Source organism: Aspergillus multicolor (assembly GCF_047715735.1).
Source record: "Aspergillus multicolor strain CBS 133.54 unplaced genomic scaffold BDW74scaffold_28, whole genome shotgun sequence".
Classification (NCBI taxonomy): Eukaryota; Fungi; Ascomycota; class Eurotiomycetes; order Eurotiales; family Aspergillaceae; genus Aspergillus; species Aspergillus multicolor.
This window is the reverse complement of record NW_027395979.1, coordinates 35,689-55,318: the sequence shown is the minus strand read 5'-3', so window position 1 is coordinate 55,318 and position 19,630 is coordinate 35,689. Positions and strand designations below refer to the sequence as shown.

The 19,630-nt window shown below is 52.5% G+C and overlaps 7 protein-coding genes and 1 non-coding gene across 8 annotated transcripts; 5 read left to right on the top strand and 3 right to left on the bottom strand.

The window, feature by feature from the left end:
* Nucleotides 1-1,011: 1,011 nt before the first annotated feature.
* BDW74DRAFT_t169 lies at nt 1,012-1,111 on the bottom strand. The gene has a single exon. It is a non-coding gene; the product is annotated as a tRNA-Asn (tRNA).
* Nucleotides 1,112-2,819: 1,708 nt separating this feature from the next.
* On the bottom strand, nt 2,820-4,544 carry BDW74DRAFT_159382 (putative short chain dehydrogenase). Its single transcript, XM_073725453.1, has one exon. The coding sequence runs from the start codon at nt 3,804-3,806 to the stop codon at nt 3,051-3,053; it is 756 nt and encodes a 251-aa protein (XP_073580436.1). The 5' UTR covers nt 3,807-4,544; the 3' UTR covers nt 2,820-3,050.
* Nucleotides 4,545-4,757: 213 nt separating this feature from the next.
* Nucleotides 4,758-7,084, top strand: BDW74DRAFT_69108 (glutamine--tRNA ligase). The gene is made up of 5 exons (XM_073733467.1): nt 4,758-5,212; nt 5,260-5,341; nt 5,387-5,679; nt 5,725-5,805; nt 5,853-7,084. The coding sequence occupies exons 1-5, from the start codon at nt 4,838-4,840 to the stop codon at nt 6,906-6,908; spliced, it is 1,887 nt and encodes a 628-aa protein (XP_073580435.1). The 5' UTR covers nt 4,758-4,837; the 3' UTR covers nt 6,909-7,084.
* Nucleotides 7,085-9,275, top strand: BDW74DRAFT_69109 (endonuclease/exonuclease/phosphatase family protein). Its single transcript, XM_073733468.1, has 3 exons — nt 7,085-7,918; nt 7,963-8,777; nt 8,832-9,275. The coding sequence occupies exons 1-3, from the start codon at nt 7,261-7,263 to the stop codon at nt 9,159-9,161; spliced, it is 1,803 nt and encodes a 600-aa protein (XP_073580434.1). The 5' UTR covers nt 7,085-7,260; the 3' UTR covers nt 9,162-9,275.
* BDW74DRAFT_187140 (TMEM53 family protein) lies at nt 9,276-10,374 on the top strand (the record flags this gene model as incomplete). Its single annotated transcript, XM_073731415.1, has 1 exon — nt 9,276-10,374. Exon 1 carries the CDS (start codon nt 9,490-9,492, stop codon nt 10,372-10,374), a length of 885 nt encoding a protein of 294 aa, XP_073580433.1. The 5' UTR covers nt 9,276-9,489.
* Nucleotides 10,375-10,616: 242 nt separating this feature from the next.
* BDW74DRAFT_181423 (uncharacterized protein) lies at nt 10,617-11,452 on the bottom strand (the record flags this gene model as incomplete). The annotated part of the gene is made up of 2 exons (XM_073730018.1): nt 10,617-10,864; nt 10,939-11,452. The coding sequence occupies 2 exons, from the start codon at nt 11,450-11,452 to the stop codon at nt 10,617-10,619; spliced, it is 762 nt and encodes a 253-aa protein (XP_073580432.1).
* A 2,566-nt stretch (nt 11,453-14,018) lies between these two features.
* BDW74DRAFT_181422 (uncharacterized protein) lies at nt 14,019-16,675 on the top strand (the record flags this gene model as incomplete). The annotated part of the gene is made up of 4 exons (XM_073730017.1): nt 14,019-14,433; nt 14,491-14,839; nt 14,894-15,392; nt 15,449-16,675. The coding sequence occupies 4 exons, from the start codon at nt 14,019-14,021 to the stop codon at nt 16,673-16,675; spliced, it is 2,490 nt and encodes an 829-aa protein (XP_073580431.1).
* Nucleotides 16,676-16,974: 299 nt separating this feature from the next.
* On the top strand, nt 16,975-18,634 carry BDW74DRAFT_181421 (uncharacterized protein; the record flags this gene model as incomplete). Its single annotated transcript, XM_073730016.1, has 2 exons — nt 16,975-17,250; nt 17,303-18,634. 2 exons carry the CDS (start codon nt 16,975-16,977, stop codon nt 18,632-18,634), a joined length of 1,608 nt encoding a protein of 535 aa, XP_073580430.1.
* Nucleotides 18,635-19,630: the final 996 nt, after the last annotated feature.

The following is a 19,630-nucleotide window of genomic DNA, read 5'->3' as shown; positions in this document are numbered from 1 at the left end:
GAAGGGAGGAGGAAGATGGAAGGGAGGAGGAAGATGGAAGGGAGGAGGAAGATGGAAGGGAGGAGGAAGATGGAAGGGAGGAGGAAGATAGATGAGGAAAGGAGGATGGATGAGGAGGATAGGAGAGGATGAAGAAGGACAAGGGAGAAAAACATCGAGGAAGGAGATAAAGGGCAAGTAGGCGGTGGGAAAGGTTGGTTCCGCTTGGTGATGGCGATTGGTAATGGGAGAAGGTCGTAGAATGCTTCTATCATGATTCAAGGACATGATATCAATCACGTGCGGGACAGACGGTAGGCATTGCCATGTGGCTATCGTGTCACCAACCGGAATGTCCACTTCGCGCCGAAAGGGTCTTCAATGAAGGGGAACAGATCCTCTTAGGGCACGTTGCACCCCGAGGCCTGCGGGGAACAGAGGCCCTGCTGAGATGAAGATAACCGAGATGAACGAAGAAATCGAGCGGCCCAGCGGACTCGATCCAGGGACTTCAACCCACGAGAAATACCGCTAGACGTTCGGGCCTCGCAAAACTCGCAGTCGGGCTTATGGAGCACCCAGCATCTCGGGAATTCGATAGATCGTTTGAACCGGAAAGGCAGCATAACACGGTGGGTTGTTTGAGGCCTCGCGGGATGAAGGGAGATCCTAACGCTTTGTGTCTTTTTTGGCACTCATAGAACAGATACCAGCAAAAGCATGCTGAATGAAGGACAGAGGACCCGTGCAGGCTCGATCTCTGGTCCTGGCGTGAAGCCACATACAAAAGCAGGACTTGAATCCGGCGGGCTCGGAATACGCAGCCGAGATCAAGGCTGATACTTGACACCAGAGACGAAGGGATGGGCCTCCCTAGACGTAACAAACGATAAGATCGCCAATGCGGCGGTTGTAGCTTCGAGGATGGGACTTGCTAATGGTCTTCTAAGTCCCATCATGAAATCGGCCCTCCTGTTATCGTGGTATCGATGGCTCACGGCATTTCTGATGAAAAAGGAAAAAAGTGAAAGCTACCGGCGGCAGGACTCGAACCTACATCGCTCTGCGTCCACATTCAATTTTCATGGAACTTGGTTTAACAGAGGCATGCTGACCATTACACCACGCCGACTTTGTTGGGGTGGAACGTTGCGATTTCGGTGGTAACCTCATTTCTCAGCTCCAGTACGCTCTCACAAACGGTGAAGAATGAGGGAGAGAGGCCGTTAAGCATCAAAAGTGATGGCGTCAAGGTATCGGGGTGACCATCCGCGGCACAAGTCAATGCTGAAACCAGGCTCTTGAATATCCAAGTCTTTCAGACGTCGTTCTTTTCGAGGAGAGAAATAGTGGGACGCAAAAGGGACATGTCAGCGTGTCCCTCCTGGATCTCGGAAAACTTGATATCCCTTGACAAGGTAGCGACTTTACTGTCCTAGAGAAAGCTGGCCTTTGGCGGTAGACAAGGATCCGGCTTCAGTACCTAAAATCCAAGCAAAGATATCAGCACAGAGCTCGAGATGCTCTACCACTGTCAGCCATACCGGTTTAGTTGATAAAGGTCCACTCATGCCACCCTTCGATTTAGACCGGGGAAAAGGGCCAGCTTCAGCAAGAAACGCCATCTCCAAGATTCCACCGTACTGGCCTTAAATAGAAAAAAGGTAGGACTCGGTGACGCGACGTTTGGAGAAATCAAATGGTCAATCACGGATGCTTTGAAGAGGGTTTCGAGCGAATCGAAGGTTGACGTGTAACGCCTGACTGATAGGAAGGTAGGAAGGCGAAAAGAAGGAGAAGGTCTAGTCATCTCGCGAGTGTTTGAGGGTACTCGTCAGAGAGCGTTAAGAGTTGTGCGGGGTTGGAGGCCACGGAGATAAGTTCTCATCGGCTGTAGCGATGCCATCCCAAGTAGAGCCATTCTCTCGTTCCAAGAACTCAGAGATATGTTTGGTTGAATCCATCAAGCATGCAGGCTTTCCCCGACCAAACGAGCAGAAGTGTCAGCGGTGAGTTGTTCACCACTGTTTGAAGTTCTGGTTGGTGAGCGTCGAGGGTGAGCCCAGATAGAAGGTGTCAAAAGGGTTGCCAGCTCCGGGACTAGAATGTTGCTCCTCTACTACTCATAGACACGAGCGGTAGAAGGCCATACCGCGGAGCTCAATTGCACCCCGTTAGAGCATCAGAGTCAAGGATTATAAGAGGTGTTTATGCCGGGTTGCAGGAGGCAAGGGAAGGAACACTAGAACGCCGATAGCGGCGGCAGTAGCCTTGATTCGCAGGTATCGAGGGCATTAAGCCTGACCGGACATCCGCATAGCCTGATCGATTCATGTACGATTCCCAGCATCGCCCCTGATATCGAAGGTCCATCGGAGTGCGAGAAACGTCCTCCTGGCCCGGGCGAATAAAGAAAATCGCTCGGAAAAGGAAAATAGGCGGTGCGGGGTCAGATCGTTCGTCTGGTAGTTTTGTACAGCAGATAAGCGAGGGATATGGCCGGCGGCGACCGAGGCCGGAGCGACTCGAGGGAAGGTTGAGAGTTTATGTTTTGCTTTTACGGGCGGCGGATTTACCGCAGTTAAGGGAGGAGCGCCTCTTAAGTATGCTAAGGGCGGTGAGATACACCACAGATAGGGCATCAGTGGGGCGGCCACGGGCCCCATTTTCAAGTCCCCACCCAAGCATCGAAGTAAGTGCATCCCTACTGAAAGGGTCAAATTGATGATGATATTTAGGAGTATTTCGAAGAGTAGTAGACCAAGGAGCCAGCGGTGAAAGTTCAGTGTCTTGACGGGACTTCTATGGACCGGCGTATCTATTGAATTATCGTACTTCGTACGATACTGTGTGACCGTATCTCTATCAGCCACTACCTTGAAATTGAATACTCTAGAAGATTATCAAATTCGCTTGTCACAGAGACTGCTCATGCGAGTCCTCACATAAGTACCTACGGCGTTTCTAGGTGGGTAACTCCAAATCACATCACACAACTTGCATTGACTGCTACCGAGTATCAAGGAGATGAAAATCAACCACCGTACATGGACTCAAACATAAAGAGGTCTCTAAGTCTTCTGTACGTTGGCCAAGCCCCCATCAATTGCAAAGTCAGTCGCGGTTGTGAATGTCGCATCGAAAGCCAGGAAAATAACAGCTTTGGCGACCTCTTCAGGAGCTCCGATCCTACCAAGCGGGGTCACCTTGGTCCCTTCTTCTTCAAAAGCAACAAGCTCCTCGGGTGTTACCCCAGACACACCCATAGTAGGTGTCCTCACAAAGCCAGGTGACACTGCGTTGACCCTAATCTGACGCTCTGCCAGCTCAGCAGCCAGCGTTTGCACAAGCGAGTATACAGCGGCCTTGGAAGCAGAGTACGTCGCCATGCCTGAGATCCCGTGCTTCGCAGAGACGGAGGTGGTGAAGACGATTGCACCGCCGTCGCGGACGAGCGGGGAGAATTTTTGGGCGATGAAGAAGGTGCCAAAAACGTTAGTGCTCATTGTTCTATTGAAGGTCTCTTCCGTGACGGCAGTGAAGGGCTCGAGGAGTGCGTAGCCGGCGTTGATGTAGATGAAGTCAATCTGGTCAGCGAACACGGCCTTGGTCTCTTCGACGAGCTTCTCGATGTTGGACAGGGAGGTAATGTCGCATTTCACAACGTATGCCTTGTCGCCGAGTTGGGCTTTTGCGGCATCAATGGGATGCTGGTTACGGCCGGTGATGAGGACTTGAGCACCGGTTTCGATGAGCAGTTGGGCCGTTGCAAGACCAATGCCGTGGGTGCCACCAATGATGATTGCAGTTTTGCCGACTTTGGCCATTCTGATGAATTATTGACTTGATGGGAGGTGGAGATGAGATGGAGTTGTGAATCTTGGTTGACCTCAGACTGGTTTCGGCCTGCTTTTATACTTCAGGATCCTGCCATGTCCAGAAGGGATGGACATGGATTTCAAATCATTTTGTCGAACGCGTTTCTAATCAAGTCTGAAGAGCTGAATGTGGCCACTTGGCCTGCTTGCTTCAGCAGATGGCGCCCCGTCTAGTATCTTGTGCCGTGGATATGAAGCTCGTATGCCTAAACTTGGCGGCGACGCTTTATTGGAGAACGCGAAGTGACAAATAGGGAACGCTGGCTGAGTGACTCAGAAAGCACGTCAAACTATAGCTGATTTGTTTTCTGCGCTGATTGGATGCCGAGAGTAAGCATCCTGCAGAGCAATGATAGTCCTGCACCGTGGACCCGATCAGAGCGTATTCGCTGTGCGGTAAAAGAGCTGCTGAATGCGCCTAAGCGGCTTCTCGTTGTAAGAATGATCAAAGAGATTATCCAAACCTCAATCAAGTGATGTTCAACCTCAAGACGGTATCGCTATGTTAGCAAGTTCCTCCATCTCCCTGGCGATGCTTGCCACTTGGACTCACCATTTTTTCCTGGGTTCAGGCCCGGCAACGCAGAGATATATAGTAAACAATAAACTGTACAATGGCCATGAGCTTCAGTATCCAAAGTCCTATCATTATCTGCAAACGTACTGGAATACTAGCTTCAATAATAGGTAGTGAGCAGTCAAAAACAGCGTAGATCGCCTTTCGTTGCCTGCAAAGCGTGGTGATGCCCTGTTGCTCGTACGATGAGTTGATGCCTGAGGTGTTTACGGTGGCCTTATCGTCACGTGTGATTGCCACACCGCCTGCTCCAAGGGCATTCCACAAAGAACCCCGCTGATAAGATGGGATATTTTTGTCTCCTTGACTCACTGCTGTTCGCTCGTTGACTCACCTTCCACATATATACGGTCTGCGCGGCCAATTCATTTATCTTGATATAGCGAAATCGAACGACAGCATCATGACGGACGCACTAGCTGAGGCTACGGCCAAGCTAGTCCTTGACGAGGAGACCGGCGAGATGGTCTCCAAGAACGAGCTCAAGAAGCGAACTCAGAAACGCGCCAAGAAGGCCGCCGCCGCCGCGGCGAAAGCAAACCAGGCCGCGAAGCCTGCCGCTCCGAAACCGAAGGCTGAGGTGAAGCCGGTGGAGGAGACCCCGCTGGACCCTGATGCCATGTTCAAGCAGGGCTTCCTTGCCAATGTCTTCCGCGAGCGCCCTATGAAACCCGTCGTCACCCGATTCCCGCCCGAGCCGAACGGATATCTACACTTGGGACACTGCAAGGCTATTGCCGTGAACTTTGGGTTTGCGCGACACCATGGAGGAGAGACGGTATGTGGTGCGAACGCGAGGTTGCTGCGATGGTGCTGACGGGTCAGATTCTTCGGTTTGACGACACGAATCCCGAAGCGGAGGACGAGAAGTACTTTACGGCTATTGAGGATATCATTCAGTGGCTTGGTATGTTGTTGCAAACGCATAAAACGTGCGGTGCTTACGAATCAGGATTTAAACCCGCTAGGAAAACCCACTCGAGCGACCACTTCCAGAAACTCTACGACCACGCCGAGAAACTCATTCAACTCGAGAAAGCCTACGTCTGCCACTGCAGCGATACCGAGATCAAGTTGCAGCGCGGTGGTGAGAACCACGGTGCGAGATACCGGTGCAAGGACGCGGAGCAGGATGTCGAGACAAACCTGAAGAAGTTCCGGGATATGAAGGATGGAAAATACGAGCCCCAGACGGCGTTCTTGAGGATGCGCCAGGATATTGACAACCCCAATCCTCAGATGTGGGCAAGTATGACTTCTCGTATGATTACGTCAAGCTAACTATTGCAGGATCTTGCGGCCTACCGTGTCCTGAAGAAGGAGCACCACAAAGCGCCCGGCTGGGTTATCTTCCCGACGTACGATTTCGCTGTAAGCCGCCGCCATCCTTCTGGTCAAAATATGTCTAATATTAGCAGCACTGTCTCTGCGACAGCTACGAGGGCATCACCCATAGTCTATGCACAACCGAGTTTGTCTTGTCGCGTGAGAGCTACGAATGGCTCAACTCGACCCTTGGTGTCTATGAGCCTATGCAGCGCGAGTATGGTCGATTGAACGTCAGCGGGACAATCATGAGCAAGCGAGGGCTGAAGAAGCTGGTCGATGGTGGCTATGTCCGAGCGTGGGATGACCCTCGCCTTTACACGGTTATCGCCCTCCGCCGTCGTGGTGTACCTCCGGAGGCTATTCTTTCGTTTGTCAACGAGCTCGGGGTCACCACCGCCAACTCCGTTATCAACATCGCTCGATTCGAACAATCTATCCGTACCTACCTGGAGTCGCGCGTGCCGCGTCTCATGCTGGTTCTTGACCCTGTCCCTGTCGTTATTGAAGACTTTGATACCATGAGCGCAGATCAGCTCAACCTCGACATTCCTTTCTCCCCCAAGGACCCTGCCATGGGCTCGCACAATGTCGGCTTCACCAAGACTGTGTATATCGATCGCTCCGATTTCCGAGAGGAGGATGCCAAGGGATACTTCCGTCTTGCTCCCGGCAAGAGTGTCGGTCTCTGGAAGTCCCCGTACCCGATCAAGGCGACTACTTTCACTAAGGATGGGGATGGAAAGGTTACGGAAATTCGTGCAGTTCTGGACAAGGATGGTGGAAAACCAAAGACATACATCCACTGGGTTCCCGAGGGGTCGCGCAAGGTCGAGGTCCGCATCCACGACCAGCTCTTCAAGTCAGATGAGCCTGCCGCTGCCGAGGGTGGCTTCCTCGCCGATATCAACCCTAACAGCGAGACCATCTACACTGACGCGATGATCGAGTCTGGGTTCGATGATGTGCGACGAAGAGCGCCCTGGCCGGAGGCTGCGGGAGAAACGAGCGAGGGAACACCGCGGCCGGAGACCGTTCGCTTCCAGGGCATGAGAGTGGCCTACTTCGCCATGGACTCGGACTCCACCGACAACCACGTCGTGCTGAACCGGATCGTATCTCTCAAACAGGATACCGGCAAGGCGTAGAGCCCGAAATGGCGATAAACCCGCGAGACTTCATTTATCCCGCGGGCACTTGGAGAGGTGAGGAGATATGTTGATATTAAATAGTTTTAGCGTACAATTCAACCTCCAATCAACCAAGAGAACACCAAGATTCCGAAGAATAATGCAACTCTTCACAAGGTGCAACCTCGGCCGCTGACTCGTCGGTGGCCTCCGACCATCTATATTGGCACTGGCTTGGCATTGCAACGTGATATCTATGCGCCTTCTAAGTGGCCGCCAGACCAGGTACACCCGCAGATAACAGGGGCTCGATAAGATATAAGAGCTGAGCAGCTGCCAGTCTGGGCTGTCGATCACAGATCAGCGCACCATGAAGACTTTCGCAACCGCTTTGTCCCTGGCGCTGCCCGCCGCAGCCGTGACCATCAGCGAGATCAACGGAAATGCCTTTCTCTCCCCGTATGAAGGCGACACCGTCTCAGGCGTTGAAGGCCTGGTAACAGCGATTGGAGAAGATGGGTTCTACCTCCGCTCAACGAGCCCCGACTCCGACGATGCGACCTCCGAGTCAATTTACGTTTACGGGAGCAGCTCTGTCTCCAAAGTTAGCGTTGGGGACATCATCACCTTGAGCGGCAAGGTCTCAGAGTACCGCTCCTCAGACGACTACCTTTACTTGACTGAGCTCACTTCCCCATCGAGTATTGTCGTGCAATCCAGCGGGAACGAAGTCACTCCGGTCGTAATTGGAAAGGATCGCTCGCCCCCGACAGAGGCATACTCTAGTCTTGACACCGGCGATGTCCTCGCCGTGCCGAACAACGTTAGCCAAATATCTGTGGACAACCCGGTTCTTCAGCCGGAGTCCTACGGGATGGACTTTTGGGAGAGTCTCAGTGGCGAGCTCGTCTCGCTTACTGGCTTGACTATCATCACGAAGCCGAACCAGTATGGTGACGTCTTCGTGCGCGGAGACTGGGCTGTGACGGGGCTGAACGGTCACGGTGGTTTGACCCAGACAGCTGATGGTGAGTATTGCAACTGTTACCTCATGACACGGCTAACAAAATAGACTCTAACCCCGAAGCCATCAAGATCGGAACGCCCCTCGACGGAACAAGTAACTCCGACTCGTCTAAGGTCGGCGACACTGTCGAAGATGTCACAGGTGTCGTGCAGTGGAAGTACGGCCAATACATGGTCCTCCCATCCACAGCCCTCAAGGTCACCGGCTCAGACGACACCGCCGCCTCTGCCTCTACCCTTACAGGCGACGGAACTTGCAAGGCCCTCGCCATCGGCTCATACAACGTCGAGAACTTGAGCCCCTCCTCCGACACTATCGAGGCCATCGCTAACCACATTGCAAACTACCTCAACGGACCGGCGATTATGTGTCTGCAGGAAATCCAGGACAACGACGGCGAGACGGATGACGGTGTCGTCGACGCCAATGTAACCCTTTCCACGCTTGCAGAACTTATCTCTGCAGCTGGTGGCCCGGACTACGACTTCACCGAGATCGCCCCAATTGACGGCGAAAACGGCGGCGCACCAGGCGGCAACATCCGCACGGCGTACCTATACGACCCTAGCATCGTGCAGCTGCGCAACCCCAACCCCGGCTCGGCTTCCGAGGCAAACGAGGTTCTGTCCGGTCCCGAACTCAAATACAACCCCGGTCTGATTGATCCCACTAATGAAGCTTGGGATGCATCGCGCAAGCCCCTCGCCGCCGCTTGGGAGACCGTCGATGGGAAGAACACGTTCTTCACCATCAATGTCCACTTCGCTAGTAAGGGAGGCGGTTCTTACCTCCAAGGCGATGAGCGACCACCTGTTAATGGCGGAGTGGACCAGCGCACCTCGCAAGCTGAAATCGTTGCTGTATGTGCCCCAATTCGCTCTTTTCCCTATCGAGTACTAACGACATCAATCTAGTCCTTCGTTGCATCCATCCTGGAGGAAGACTCCTCCGCCAAGATCCTCACAACCGGTGACTTCAATGAGTTCGCCTTTGTCCAACCGCTCACAACATTCGTCTCCAAATCCGGACTCACCGACCTCGACGAGATCGTTGGAATTGACCCAATCGAGCGCTACACGTACATCTACGATAGCAATCACGAGCAGCTTGATCACATGTTTGTCAGCGAAGCTCTTGGCGAGGGCGCGCAGATGGAGCATGTCCATGTTAACACGTGGGTCAACTACGACGATGCGCCCTCAGACCATGATCCTACCGTGGCGCTTTTCAACGTTTGCGAGTGAGATCTTTTTTGGGCGAAAGCGTATATAGGACCTTGGTCTCAGTCAAGGCGTGTATGTATAAGATGTGACCAGGTATATTCCACGGAATAGAGTGTAAGGCTCAAAACTTGATCAGCGGACTGTAGGAAGTTAGGAACCCGTCGTGCATGGGAATCATTTCCCGCCCAGACTGACCCCCTGCATCGCTAAAGGACTAGGCACCATTTAGCTCTAGACTGACTTAGCTGAAGACCATCCAACACCCCAACGCCTCCGTCCCTGCCGAGGTTAATGCCCATCTCCAAAACACCATCCCCATTCTCTCCTCAATACCTACCTTCAAGGGACCATGGGCACTCCAAATTCCCCCCAATTAAAGCCCGTTGGCTCAAACATCGATCTCTACACTCCAGGTACACCCCTAAATGCACTCATCATCCTCTGCACCTGGCTCGGCGGCGCAACTCCCCGCCGCCTCGCAAAGTACACATCCGGCTATCTAGAGCACTTCCCCGACGCCGCGATCTTACTCGTTAAAACAACGCTACCCGATATCCTGATTCAGAACAACAGTGCGATCTGGAAGCGACTAGCGCCGGCGCGAGATGTCATTTCCGGCTTTCTTCGAGCCGACCCTGGACAAGAGGCACGCAATGGCAATCGGACTCGCCCAATCCTCCTACACATCTTCTCGCACGGCGGAAGCAACATCGCCACGCAGCTCGTGCGCTCCATTGCAGCGCTTGATCCTACGAGTCATGAGTCGTTAACCTCAGCGCTGAAGCTGGTTATCTTCGACTGCTGCCCCGGCGCCTCCTCATTCACGCGGAACTACAACGCCGTGGCAATCTCTTTACCTTCGGCAACAAACCAGCCGCTTACGCACCATATCGGCAGACTCGCTCTATACCCGATCGTGGGCTCGATTCACACGCTTATGAAGACGGGGCTCATGAGGAGTATTGAGGATTTAAGGGCGGAGTTGAATGATCTGTCTTTACTCGGGGTATCGGCGAGACGGTTGTATCTTTATTCACGTGAGGATGAGATGGTGAAATGGGGATATGTTGAGAGGCATATGGATGAGGGACGGGAGAGGGGGTATGGTGTTGAGGGGGTGCGGTTTGAGCAGGGGCAGCATTGTGCGCTTGTTTTGGTTGATGGGGAGAGGTATTGGGGGGCTATTCGGAGAGCTTGGAATGGGGATGGGGCTGCGCTTCGGGGTCGGTTGTGATGGTAGGTTGTGTATAGATTGCATCATGAGCCAGAAAGAGTTTGGGGGTGAATTCTGCAAGCGGCGACTCTCGTGGCCGTCGGCTATACTGCAAGGCGAAACGCGGTGCAATTTGCAAAAAAGAAGGATAGCGAAAGTGGACTGGTAACAACGTTGTCTGTCGTATCTATGGGCGTTGATTATATATATCAGAAGACACTTCGAGCACGAGCGTCACCTGCGTATAGACAGAAATCTGACATCTATTTCTTATCAGCAGTACCAGTCGAGTCCTTCGTCGCCTCATACAGCTTCGTAACGCGTCTCGCCAGCTCCTCGGACTCGGCCTTGACCCAAGGCATGGCATGGTGGTAATTGATCTCGTATAGTATCGCCTTCTCCCGCTCGAAGTATTGAGCCAGCTGGTCGCGGCCGTACGTCAAGAACTCGTCCTTCAGCCCGTGCACGTGAAGGGTCGGTATCCGGACAATCATGTCGGGCTCGTCCAGCTCTGGTTATATTATTAGAATCCCATTCAAAAACATTGGAATCGCTTCGAGGGAAGGGGAGGAAGAGAAAACATACTAAACCCAACCTTGCTCTCCATCGGCGGCCCACCGCCATTGCACATAACACCGAACAACAACTTGATGTCTTTACCAACACTCCTCTTCCCCTTCCCTTGCTTCTCAACCTCCTCCCACCGCTGCTGATTGAGCAACAACCCACTCGCAACTCTCGTCCCCTGAGAGAAACCCATCACAGCAACCCATTGCTCATTGCCAAAACCCTTCTCGCGCGCACGCTCCTCCATAAGCTTCAACACCCGCTCAACCCCATCCCGTCCCGAGGCATCATATCCCGACCCATCAGCCTTGGAGTTATCGGACTCCGGCTCAAACCAGGACTTGTACGGACCGTAGTCTGCGAAGGCGGGGAGGACACCGGGCCCAGCGGAGCGAGGAAACGGGCCGTTGAAGAATTCGAGGCGGAATTGCTTTGCGAGGAGCGCGGCGAGGAACGAGCATTGGATTTCGTAGATCGCGGCGCTGGAGCCAGAGCCGTGGAAGCAGGCGATGCGGGGGAGGGGCTCGGGCATTGTGTGTTTTGGGTTGGTGGGTTGGGCGATACGATAGCGAATTCCGCAGTTTGTTCGGTGGAAATCTCTCAGTAGATTGATTCGGATGGATGGCAGATGGCCGATAGAAACTCGCGCTATAATTTCAGAGCGATTGGCGATTGTGAGTAAGCGAAGTTGATGTTGATCATGAGCAGAGGATCGAGATAAGTTGCGGTGGGACTGACTCGACAAGGACAAGGGACGAGGGGTAAGCATTTAGCGCCCTTTATATTTAGCACAATTATGCATAATTAGTGCATCAAGTTGCGCAACAAAGATAAACCTGTATAGTGACTTTATCTCAGCCTCATATTCAAATGTCCAACTATCTCTGCATAAGTGCCAGTTGCCGACTTCGAAGCATCGAATACTCGCTGAAGCCATGATGACCAGGCACTGGGCGAAGTAGAGCGGGAGCCTGTGCCTGAACACATTTGGAACGATAAGACTTTTCATCAACCTCGCACTTTCGTTTTTTTAATCCGCCATCGCGAGCATCAAGATCTGCAACAAGCTTCTGATTGTGATCGTTGGACAGAAAGATAGCCTGGACTTTTGGTAGGCAAGAGAGCGACCAGCTCCGATATCACCCTCCAGGATACCGACATAGGCAAGATGACACCTGTGGCGATATGGTCTCCGAGTGCCTCAGGTGGTGGGGATGCCCGCGGCAAGAAAATAGAAGAAGTTCAAGCGGTATTTTGAAGGCAATAGTATAGACGTAGACCGATTCACAAAGCCCTGATGCTCAGCTATCATGATAAGTCCGTCTCGAACTCAAATGGTATTATGATTAGATGAGTGTTTGTTGGATCCCAGAAAGAAGGTTACTGCGAGAGATAGAAAATCCTGCCTAATACAGACAGCAGAACGGTAGTCAGAATCCTTATTTTAGGTTCGAAAATCTTCTTGATCAGATAACGGCTCAATAAGCCGGAGCATCAACTTGAACTGGACTGCCCGCTACCCACGTCCCATTTTATTCAAGGTAGCGAGGGAGGAAGTACGGGCTTGTGCATGGCCAAGCTTGAAGCCATCCCTCAATCTCATCTTCCTCTCCCTTCCTTCCCACTCCCTCTCCTTTGCAATCCTCCTGAAAACACTCTTTATATTGCGACTACCAAAGCGATTGCTATTTTGCTCAGTCCTAATCCTTTCTTCCAGCCTGGTGAAATCCAATTCGACATTGTGTTTGCTTCTCTGACCAAGGACCAAGTAACCATGTCCGACCAGCAACGAACATGTCTTCGCTGTGGACGCCATGGCCACCGTTCTAATCTGTGCCCGGAGTTTGCTTCTCTCATAGAGGAGATTGTACATCTCGACGTAAGTAGAAGCCCACCATTCTCCACCCCCCGCAAGGGCTGTGACTAACAGAGAATAAACTTTAGAGCCGAGGCAGACTATTTACACACAGAGCCCGGAGATCGCTCTTCCGCATCTCTGATTTATATGTTAGCACAATGACGGCTTTTCCAAATGTGACGTGGATACTGACTTGACTACTTCCACTGTCCAGCGTCATGAGGAACTGCGAAGAGAGATAATACGTTAAATAAGAAGTCTGCGAAGACGACGAGGTCAGCAATCTGTGAACAACCATCGAGGTAACTCTCAGAGAAATACCTCTCCCCGTTACCAGGCACAGCCGATAACTCGCCGTGTGGCCGCTGCCTTTATGAATCCACCTGTGGACACCTTGAACTCAGGAGCCCATGTTTCGACGACTTTCCCTTCGAATTTAAGGCCCACGCTTCGTCCAGGTTATCTTCCTCGTGCCGCAAGTTTGCATAGCCACTCGATTAATCGTTCTCGCAACCGGTCATCAAGCCGGCAGGACTCAACAAGGCCTCGATCCGCTGCACAGCTCTCTCGTAGACAGCCAAGATCTGTCGGGGCTCTAAACATTTCATCCGATCCGAATCATACTACATCAAGCTGAATATTCCTGGATGCCCAGAGTCAGTGATGTTGTTGGTCTTGAGTGCCTATTCATCCTGCCTACCCGGAGAACTACGCGCATGACTTTGGCAGAAGGGGCTAGTTCATCGTCCCGCCAGTATGCCGAAAAACTGGATAGGGAATCTCAACGTACCTGCCTGTTTTCATGGGGCTAACGACGTGTTAGCCGTTAGCTGAAAGGAGGTAGCTTCTCAAACCATCGTGGAACAACATTTCGAGCGGCTCAGTGGTTCTCAGCAAAAGAAAAGTAGCGACAAACAAAGAACGACCCTGCTTACACCCTCAAAATAAGCCAATCGACTACCCGACCGTGGGTAAGTGTCTTGTCCTTTGTCGGAGTGTTCGATTATGGTACAGCCGCTGTGCTATAATAACGTTTTGTCTTTGTCGTCAATCTTCCATTGAACAATTTATAGTGCATGAATGGTGAAGATCCCTCAAACGAGATGGCATTTATCAAGCCCCTTTTCTTGCCAGTTTCTCTCACCCATGTCTATCTCAGCTTTTCTATTGATCTCTTAAATTATACTACTATACTTTTTCGTCATTATTTTATTTTTCCTGGACAACTCTAACCCCGAAGATGCCGAAGAAGAGCACCAAAAAGGCCAAGAACGCCAATGGCGTCAAAAAGAGGGTGACCAGAAATATGGCCAAAAAGGCTGAGGCACAGGTTGATCAGGCTCAAGACAACCAGAAACCTCAAGTCCATCAAGAACCAGAAGAGAAAATGGAAATCGATCCTAAACCCGAAGGGAATCCCGAGCCAGAGCAGACACCTGAGGATGGAAAGGATCCTGCATCTGGAGAGAATTCCAAGCTGGAAGAAGATCAGAAGCCCAAAGAGAACCCCGAATCCAAACAGAATGCTCAACCCGAACAGAGCCCTGACCTTGAAAATAACCCCGAGCCTGAGGAAGATCGCGAACCCAGAAAGACTCGAGTGCCTGAAGACTGGGATGCATTGGGGACAGCAGGAAAAGAGCAAGCGGAGCGAGGTGAGTCTCTACGCTGTGCAATACGTATTCGTTTATAGCTAACGTCTCCCTTCCTAGAAATACCCAACCTCGGAGCCGATGGCGCGCTCATTGCCCGCCACCTCAAGATAACCGCCAAGTACGATTGGACGGATGGACCGAAGTCACCGTCTTCAAGGAAGCAGAAAACTGCCATGGTCCTTCAGCGTCGCGGTTACGAAGATATAGAGGGGTGCTCAAACTGTGTGAAGGGAGGTCAGGTATTTCAGTACTGCGTGACGGCGCCGAGGATAACAGGGCACGGCAACTATGCCAGAAACCTCTATTCCTTCCAGAAGGGAGCGTGCGCGAACTGTATCTGGCACGAGGATAAGTGCGAGTTCGCCACTGCTAGCAACCTTACCAGTCTGACGCAGGGGAATATCGGGTGAGTTACTTGCAGGGTTTCTTTTCCTTGGGCAATCACTAATGGTAATTTCAGATGTGTCTTGACAAACGGTAGGAAGACTCTCCATGATGAGATCGAGGCTCGGGACAAGAGGTCGGCGGAGGATTCGGACGCAGATGGTTCCGATACTAGCGATGAAGAGGTTTTTCCCCGGGTCAAAAGCGGCGCGAAGAGGAAGGAGGTGGGCCAGGTGAAGACGAAGCAGCTCGAGCGGAACATTCAAACAATCCCTTCGTCCACGTTCTTCGGCGCGTTCTTGCCTGGTAAGGACTTTACACGGGTGGGTGTCAACGGAGACCGCGGCCCGAAACGCTCCTTCGACGGCGACGAGCTGAAGTTTCCCATCACGAGGGATATCTGGGAGAGTCCCAAAAGGCTCATCACGGCGCGGTCCGATCTCGCGACCTTTGCCGGCATTGCGGATGCTCGTTTGTACGAGCTTGGACAGGGCGACCAAGACAACGACTATCTGTTCTGGCAGAGCGAGGCACGTCGTATCCCCGGCCTATATAAAGTGCCTCCCACCAAAGCTGTAAGTAAATTATATTCATCCGGTCGAGACTCCCTACTTACTAACTGCGGTGATAGTATCCCCGCATTCCAATCGACCCCCCTCGCATCGACAAACTTCTGGGCCAAACGCTGGCAAAACCGGTGGTTCCGAACACACAGAGTCAGTCTAAGCCTTTCTTCATTCGGAAAGTAGTCAAGGTTCCCGAAGTACCTCTTATTAGCAAACCTGCGGTTCCGAATACACAGAGCCAGGCTGAACCTGTCATCGTCCGGAAAGTAGGCAGGATTCCCGAAGAACCTCTTGTCAGCAAACTAGCGGTTCCGAGCAGAGAGAACCAGGCAAAACCTGTCGTCCATCGGAAAGTAGTCGAGGCTCGTGAAGAACCCGTTATTAACGAACCTGTGCTCTCCATTGGTGTTAAGAAGGTTCGACGCGTCTTCCCAGCCCCAGATTCAGTCCCTAAGGAAACCCGAGGCGTCTCATTTAAGGAGGCACTTCTTAGCCCGGATTACGATTCGTCCGGTGACGACTCAAAGCTTCATCATTCAACGAGGGAAAAAGGAGCACCTGGACCGCGCTACGATAGTCAAAAGGATCTCCGTGGTCAAAAGTTGGACTCCTTATTAGCCACGAGTCGCGAGACAGGCAAGCTTCTTAGCGAGGTATTGCGGGATTCCCGTGAAGCTCAAAAGCCGCGTAAAGATGCGCTGGTCCGATCATTTCCCCCAGAAGAGAATCCGGCTAATAGCGCCAAATGGCGCGAGGGGCGTGATGCGCACGCTGCCCGTTTAGCTGCAACAAGTCATTTACCTGCTAAAGAGAGGTTCAGAAAATATAAGGAGTTACTCCGTGAAGAACATCGTAAAGGGAAGCAAGCGCGGGCTGCACAGGCTACCGCTGCTTCCAGGCCGGACGATGCGCTTACAGGGCCAGAGCGCGGGAGGAAGAGGAGTCGTGACGAGGATGCCTCGGTCTCAGCGCGCGGAGCGAAGAGGTTGCGTGATGTTGTTGAGGAGTTACTTGGAACACAAAAGCCAGTCGTGAAGGATGTGCCAGAGGCCCCAAAACTATCTGCCGAGCAGAAGATAGCGGCGGAGATCCAAAAGCCTGCTCAAGGAGTTGCGACAAAGGCACTAGAGCCTCAGGTTGTTTTGCTGAAGACGCCAGAGCCAGTCAAGGAGGTTGTGCCAAAAACACCAGAAGCATCCACGGGGATTGTGCGAGAGAGACGATCCTCAAAAGAGCAAGCTTCTCTAGTCCAAGAGGAAGTCGGGGATGGGTGGGAGACTGCGAGTGAATAAAGGCGACCCCGCTGGGCAGGCGACAAGTGTGTTGAGGGTGGAGGGTGGTGAATGTTGAGGGGTTGCAATTTTCTAAATTCACTTGCTTTGGTTCATTCACTGTGGATAGTTATGTTTCCTTTCTAGTCTGCTATATCTATTGTTCAATGGTTTGGTTTTTTCTTGCTCTTCTCTCTCTCTCCACCATCCTTCCTACCTGTTCCCCTCTTGTAACACTTCCACGTCGTTGATCTGCTCCTGTTTGGAATTGTGCGCAGCTGAGCTTCTAGCACACAGGAAAAGCCTACCTAGATATCAGAATGTCGTCGCAGCAACAGGCAGCCGGCCTGCCCTACAGACCTCCCCAAGGTACTCCACGCATACCGCGCCCAGGCACTCAGCAACACAAGCTTCCCACTTCCATTCAGCAACGCACTTTTCCAAGACTGCAGCAAGTCTCGAATCGTCGCTTGGAGCAGGCAGTTGAGCCAACCGCCTCAAACAATGGACTTGGCTGCCTTCGCTGCGGTGCGCCGCGAGGTCACCGGCCTGCCTGCCCCCAGTTCAGCGTCGCCACCGAACGCAAAGAACGCAAAGTAAGTCGCTCTACCACTGTGTTAGTATCCGACCAATTAGTCTGTAACACAGGAGCTCGAGCGCAAGAAAGCCATTGAACAGAATCAGTATGAGGCATCCCGTGGAGCTGGACTCAACGTGCCCGTCTCTGCTGCTGATGCTCCGTACGGCCTTGCCATCTACCCACCTGGCTCTGCCCCGCCTCCACCGTCTGCCTGGCCTACTGCCGTGATTGATCTGACCGACGATACTCCTGCAATTATTTCCTTGTCCTTGCCCGGTCCCCTGCCAGGGTTATCCGCACTCCATCAAAACACATCTGCGACTGGTGGAGGCTTGAGCCTTGGAGAACGCCCGGCGTCTGCTACCACGTCCAGCTCAAAGGAAAACCAAGACCCGTTATTCCCGCCTCGCCGTTCCGAAGCCGATGTCTCCTCCGCGCCTTACTCGCCCCCCGCGGCTATCCCCGCTGACAGTCCTACCTCCTACCAACCTCAATCCGCTACTACAGCCCGCACTCCATCTGCGCTGTTCGGACGCAACGACAACCTGTCCTTCGCCTCACCTTCTCGTCATCGTTCTCCCTTCGACTTGAGCTCTGGTGTCCTGTCGCCGAATGACTCTTTTGCTTCTTTTACTGCACCCGTCGGGCCTACTCGCTATCCTGGGACGGAACCTCGCTCGAAGCCGCGTCGCTTCTCGCAAATCCCAGCACAGCGTCTATCTTTGGTGGACCGGCACCCCGCTCTCGCTGCGTTTACTCCTCAGGTTTTCCCCGGACAGCATATCCCAGTTACAGCTAGTCCCCGTGCAGAGACTACAGCGTCCGAACGTATCCGCATGCCCATCTCCAGTTCGGACCCTCGCCTCAACGTAAACGGGAAACGCCCGTTTGGGGAATCATTTGAAACCGATAGCCTCTTCGTCTCGCCTTCTCCACCAACTATTCGTCCTTCTGCGGCTGCCCCCATTGCTCACTCCGAGTTCGTTGAACCTCCGAGAACCGCCTTTGGCGCAAACGCAGATTCTCATCGTCCTTCTCTCTCACAGCCTACTGATACTGGAAAACGTGTTTGCGGGCCCTCCGGCACATTTGATAAGCGTGTCCCCATTCCACCGCCAGTCACGAACACCGCTCCGCCGGCACCTTCCTGGCCATTCGCAACTGCCGCTTCCACGTCTGCATCCGGCCCGGGCATCCCAGCGTTTGCGGGCACGGCCTTCCCTACCGCTGTGCATCCTGCACCCCCTGTTCTTCCGCGTCCGGTGCCTGGATATGTCTGGATTGGGAGCGGCTGGCACGGACCGGTTTGGACTTGTGCCTTGCCTGCTCATATGGGCGGTACTCCTGACCCTGGCGATACTCGTGCTTCGGATGAAGATGACCAGACTGCTAGTCTTTGAAGTGAGGGGAAGGGAGAGTACCTCAGATCTCGCTGCTACGCCCTTCTTCTCAGGAAGCGGACGTACCTGGCATGATTTTCCTTTGCTATTATTTCTTTATCTCTTTACATGACTTCCTATTTGGGCTGGTTATGGGAGGACAAGCTGGATAGGCTAGGCCTTGGTATTGGCATCAAGAACCGTATGACTTTCCCACCACGGGTCTGTTCCGTCTACTCCAAATATCTCTTTCATATTATCTCAATGGATAGGCGTTCTGTATTTGCGAAATCCAAGGACCCGGGCGGTTTTAGCAGTAGCGTATAGCGCCTTGCACTTAGATAAAGCCTGCAAAGCAACACCAATAGATGCTGTCCACATGACTCAGCTGAGTTCTGTGATATTAAACCCGGCAAGGAAATAAATCCTCATTCCTTCTGGGAGCGTAGTACGTGAAGCTAGCTTTGTAGCGCAAGGATTGCGTATGCTCCCGACATCTCAACGCTTTAGGCCCTGCTGTAGGAGTTATTAGGTCTTATTATCCGGTTTGAAATAAAAATCGTAACTCCTTCCATCGCTGAAAGTAAGTCTAACAGCTTGGTAGGACTATCTGTAGGCAGAAGGCCAGGTTTTGTTTCCGAGGTTGACATTGTGTTGCGCTGTATGTAGGGGATGCATGATAGCGTTGAGTCTTGTCTTGCATAGTGAGGAGGATATATGAGGGGATTTGAGAAACGCAAAGATTATTAGAGAGGCTCGGTTTTGTGAGGTAAGAAATGGTAAACTGAACTTGAGGCGTTGGGTGTTGGTTGCGTTACTGGTCTCAGCCTTCCTTGCTGGCGTTTGCTTAGATGGGATCTAAGTGCATCTTCGTCTCTCCCGGAAAGTACGCTTCTCTCCCACACACTCTCTCAGTCCCTCTTTCACCAGTCATCCTCTTATCAACCTCTTCCTCATCAACCTCTTCCTCATCAACCTCTTCCTCATCAACCTCTTCCTCATCAACCTCTTCCTCAT

Excerpts from the sequence above, each read along its gene's own strand:
- BDW74DRAFT_159382 (XM_073725453.1), bottom strand. The coding sequence starts at position 3,806 with ATGGCCAAAGTCGGCAAAACTGCAATCATCATTGGTGGCACCCACGGC.
- BDW74DRAFT_69108 (XM_073733467.1), top strand. The coding sequence starts at position 4,838 with ATGACGGACGCACTAGCTGAGGCTACGGCCAAGCTAGTCCTTGACGAG. Across the intron at positions 5,342-5,386 it reads GGATATCATTCAGTGGCTTG|GATTTAAACCCGCTAGGAAA; the intron begins GTATGTTGTTGC and ends CTTACGAATCAG. Across the intron at positions 5,680-5,724 it reads ACCCCAATCCTCAGATGTGG|GATCTTGCGGCCTACCGTGT; the intron begins GCAAGTATGACT and ends TAACTATTGCAG.
- BDW74DRAFT_69109 (XM_073733468.1), top strand. The coding sequence starts at position 7,261 with ATGAAGACTTTCGCAACCGCTTTGTCCCTGGCGCTGCCCGCCGCAGCC. Across the intron at positions 7,919-7,962 it reads TTTGACCCAGACAGCTGATG|ACTCTAACCCCGAAGCCATC; the intron begins GTGAGTATTGCA and ends CTAACAAAATAG. Across the intron at positions 8,778-8,831 it reads CGCAAGCTGAAATCGTTGCT|TCCTTCGTTGCATCCATCCT; the intron begins GTATGTGCCCCA and ends ACATCAATCTAG.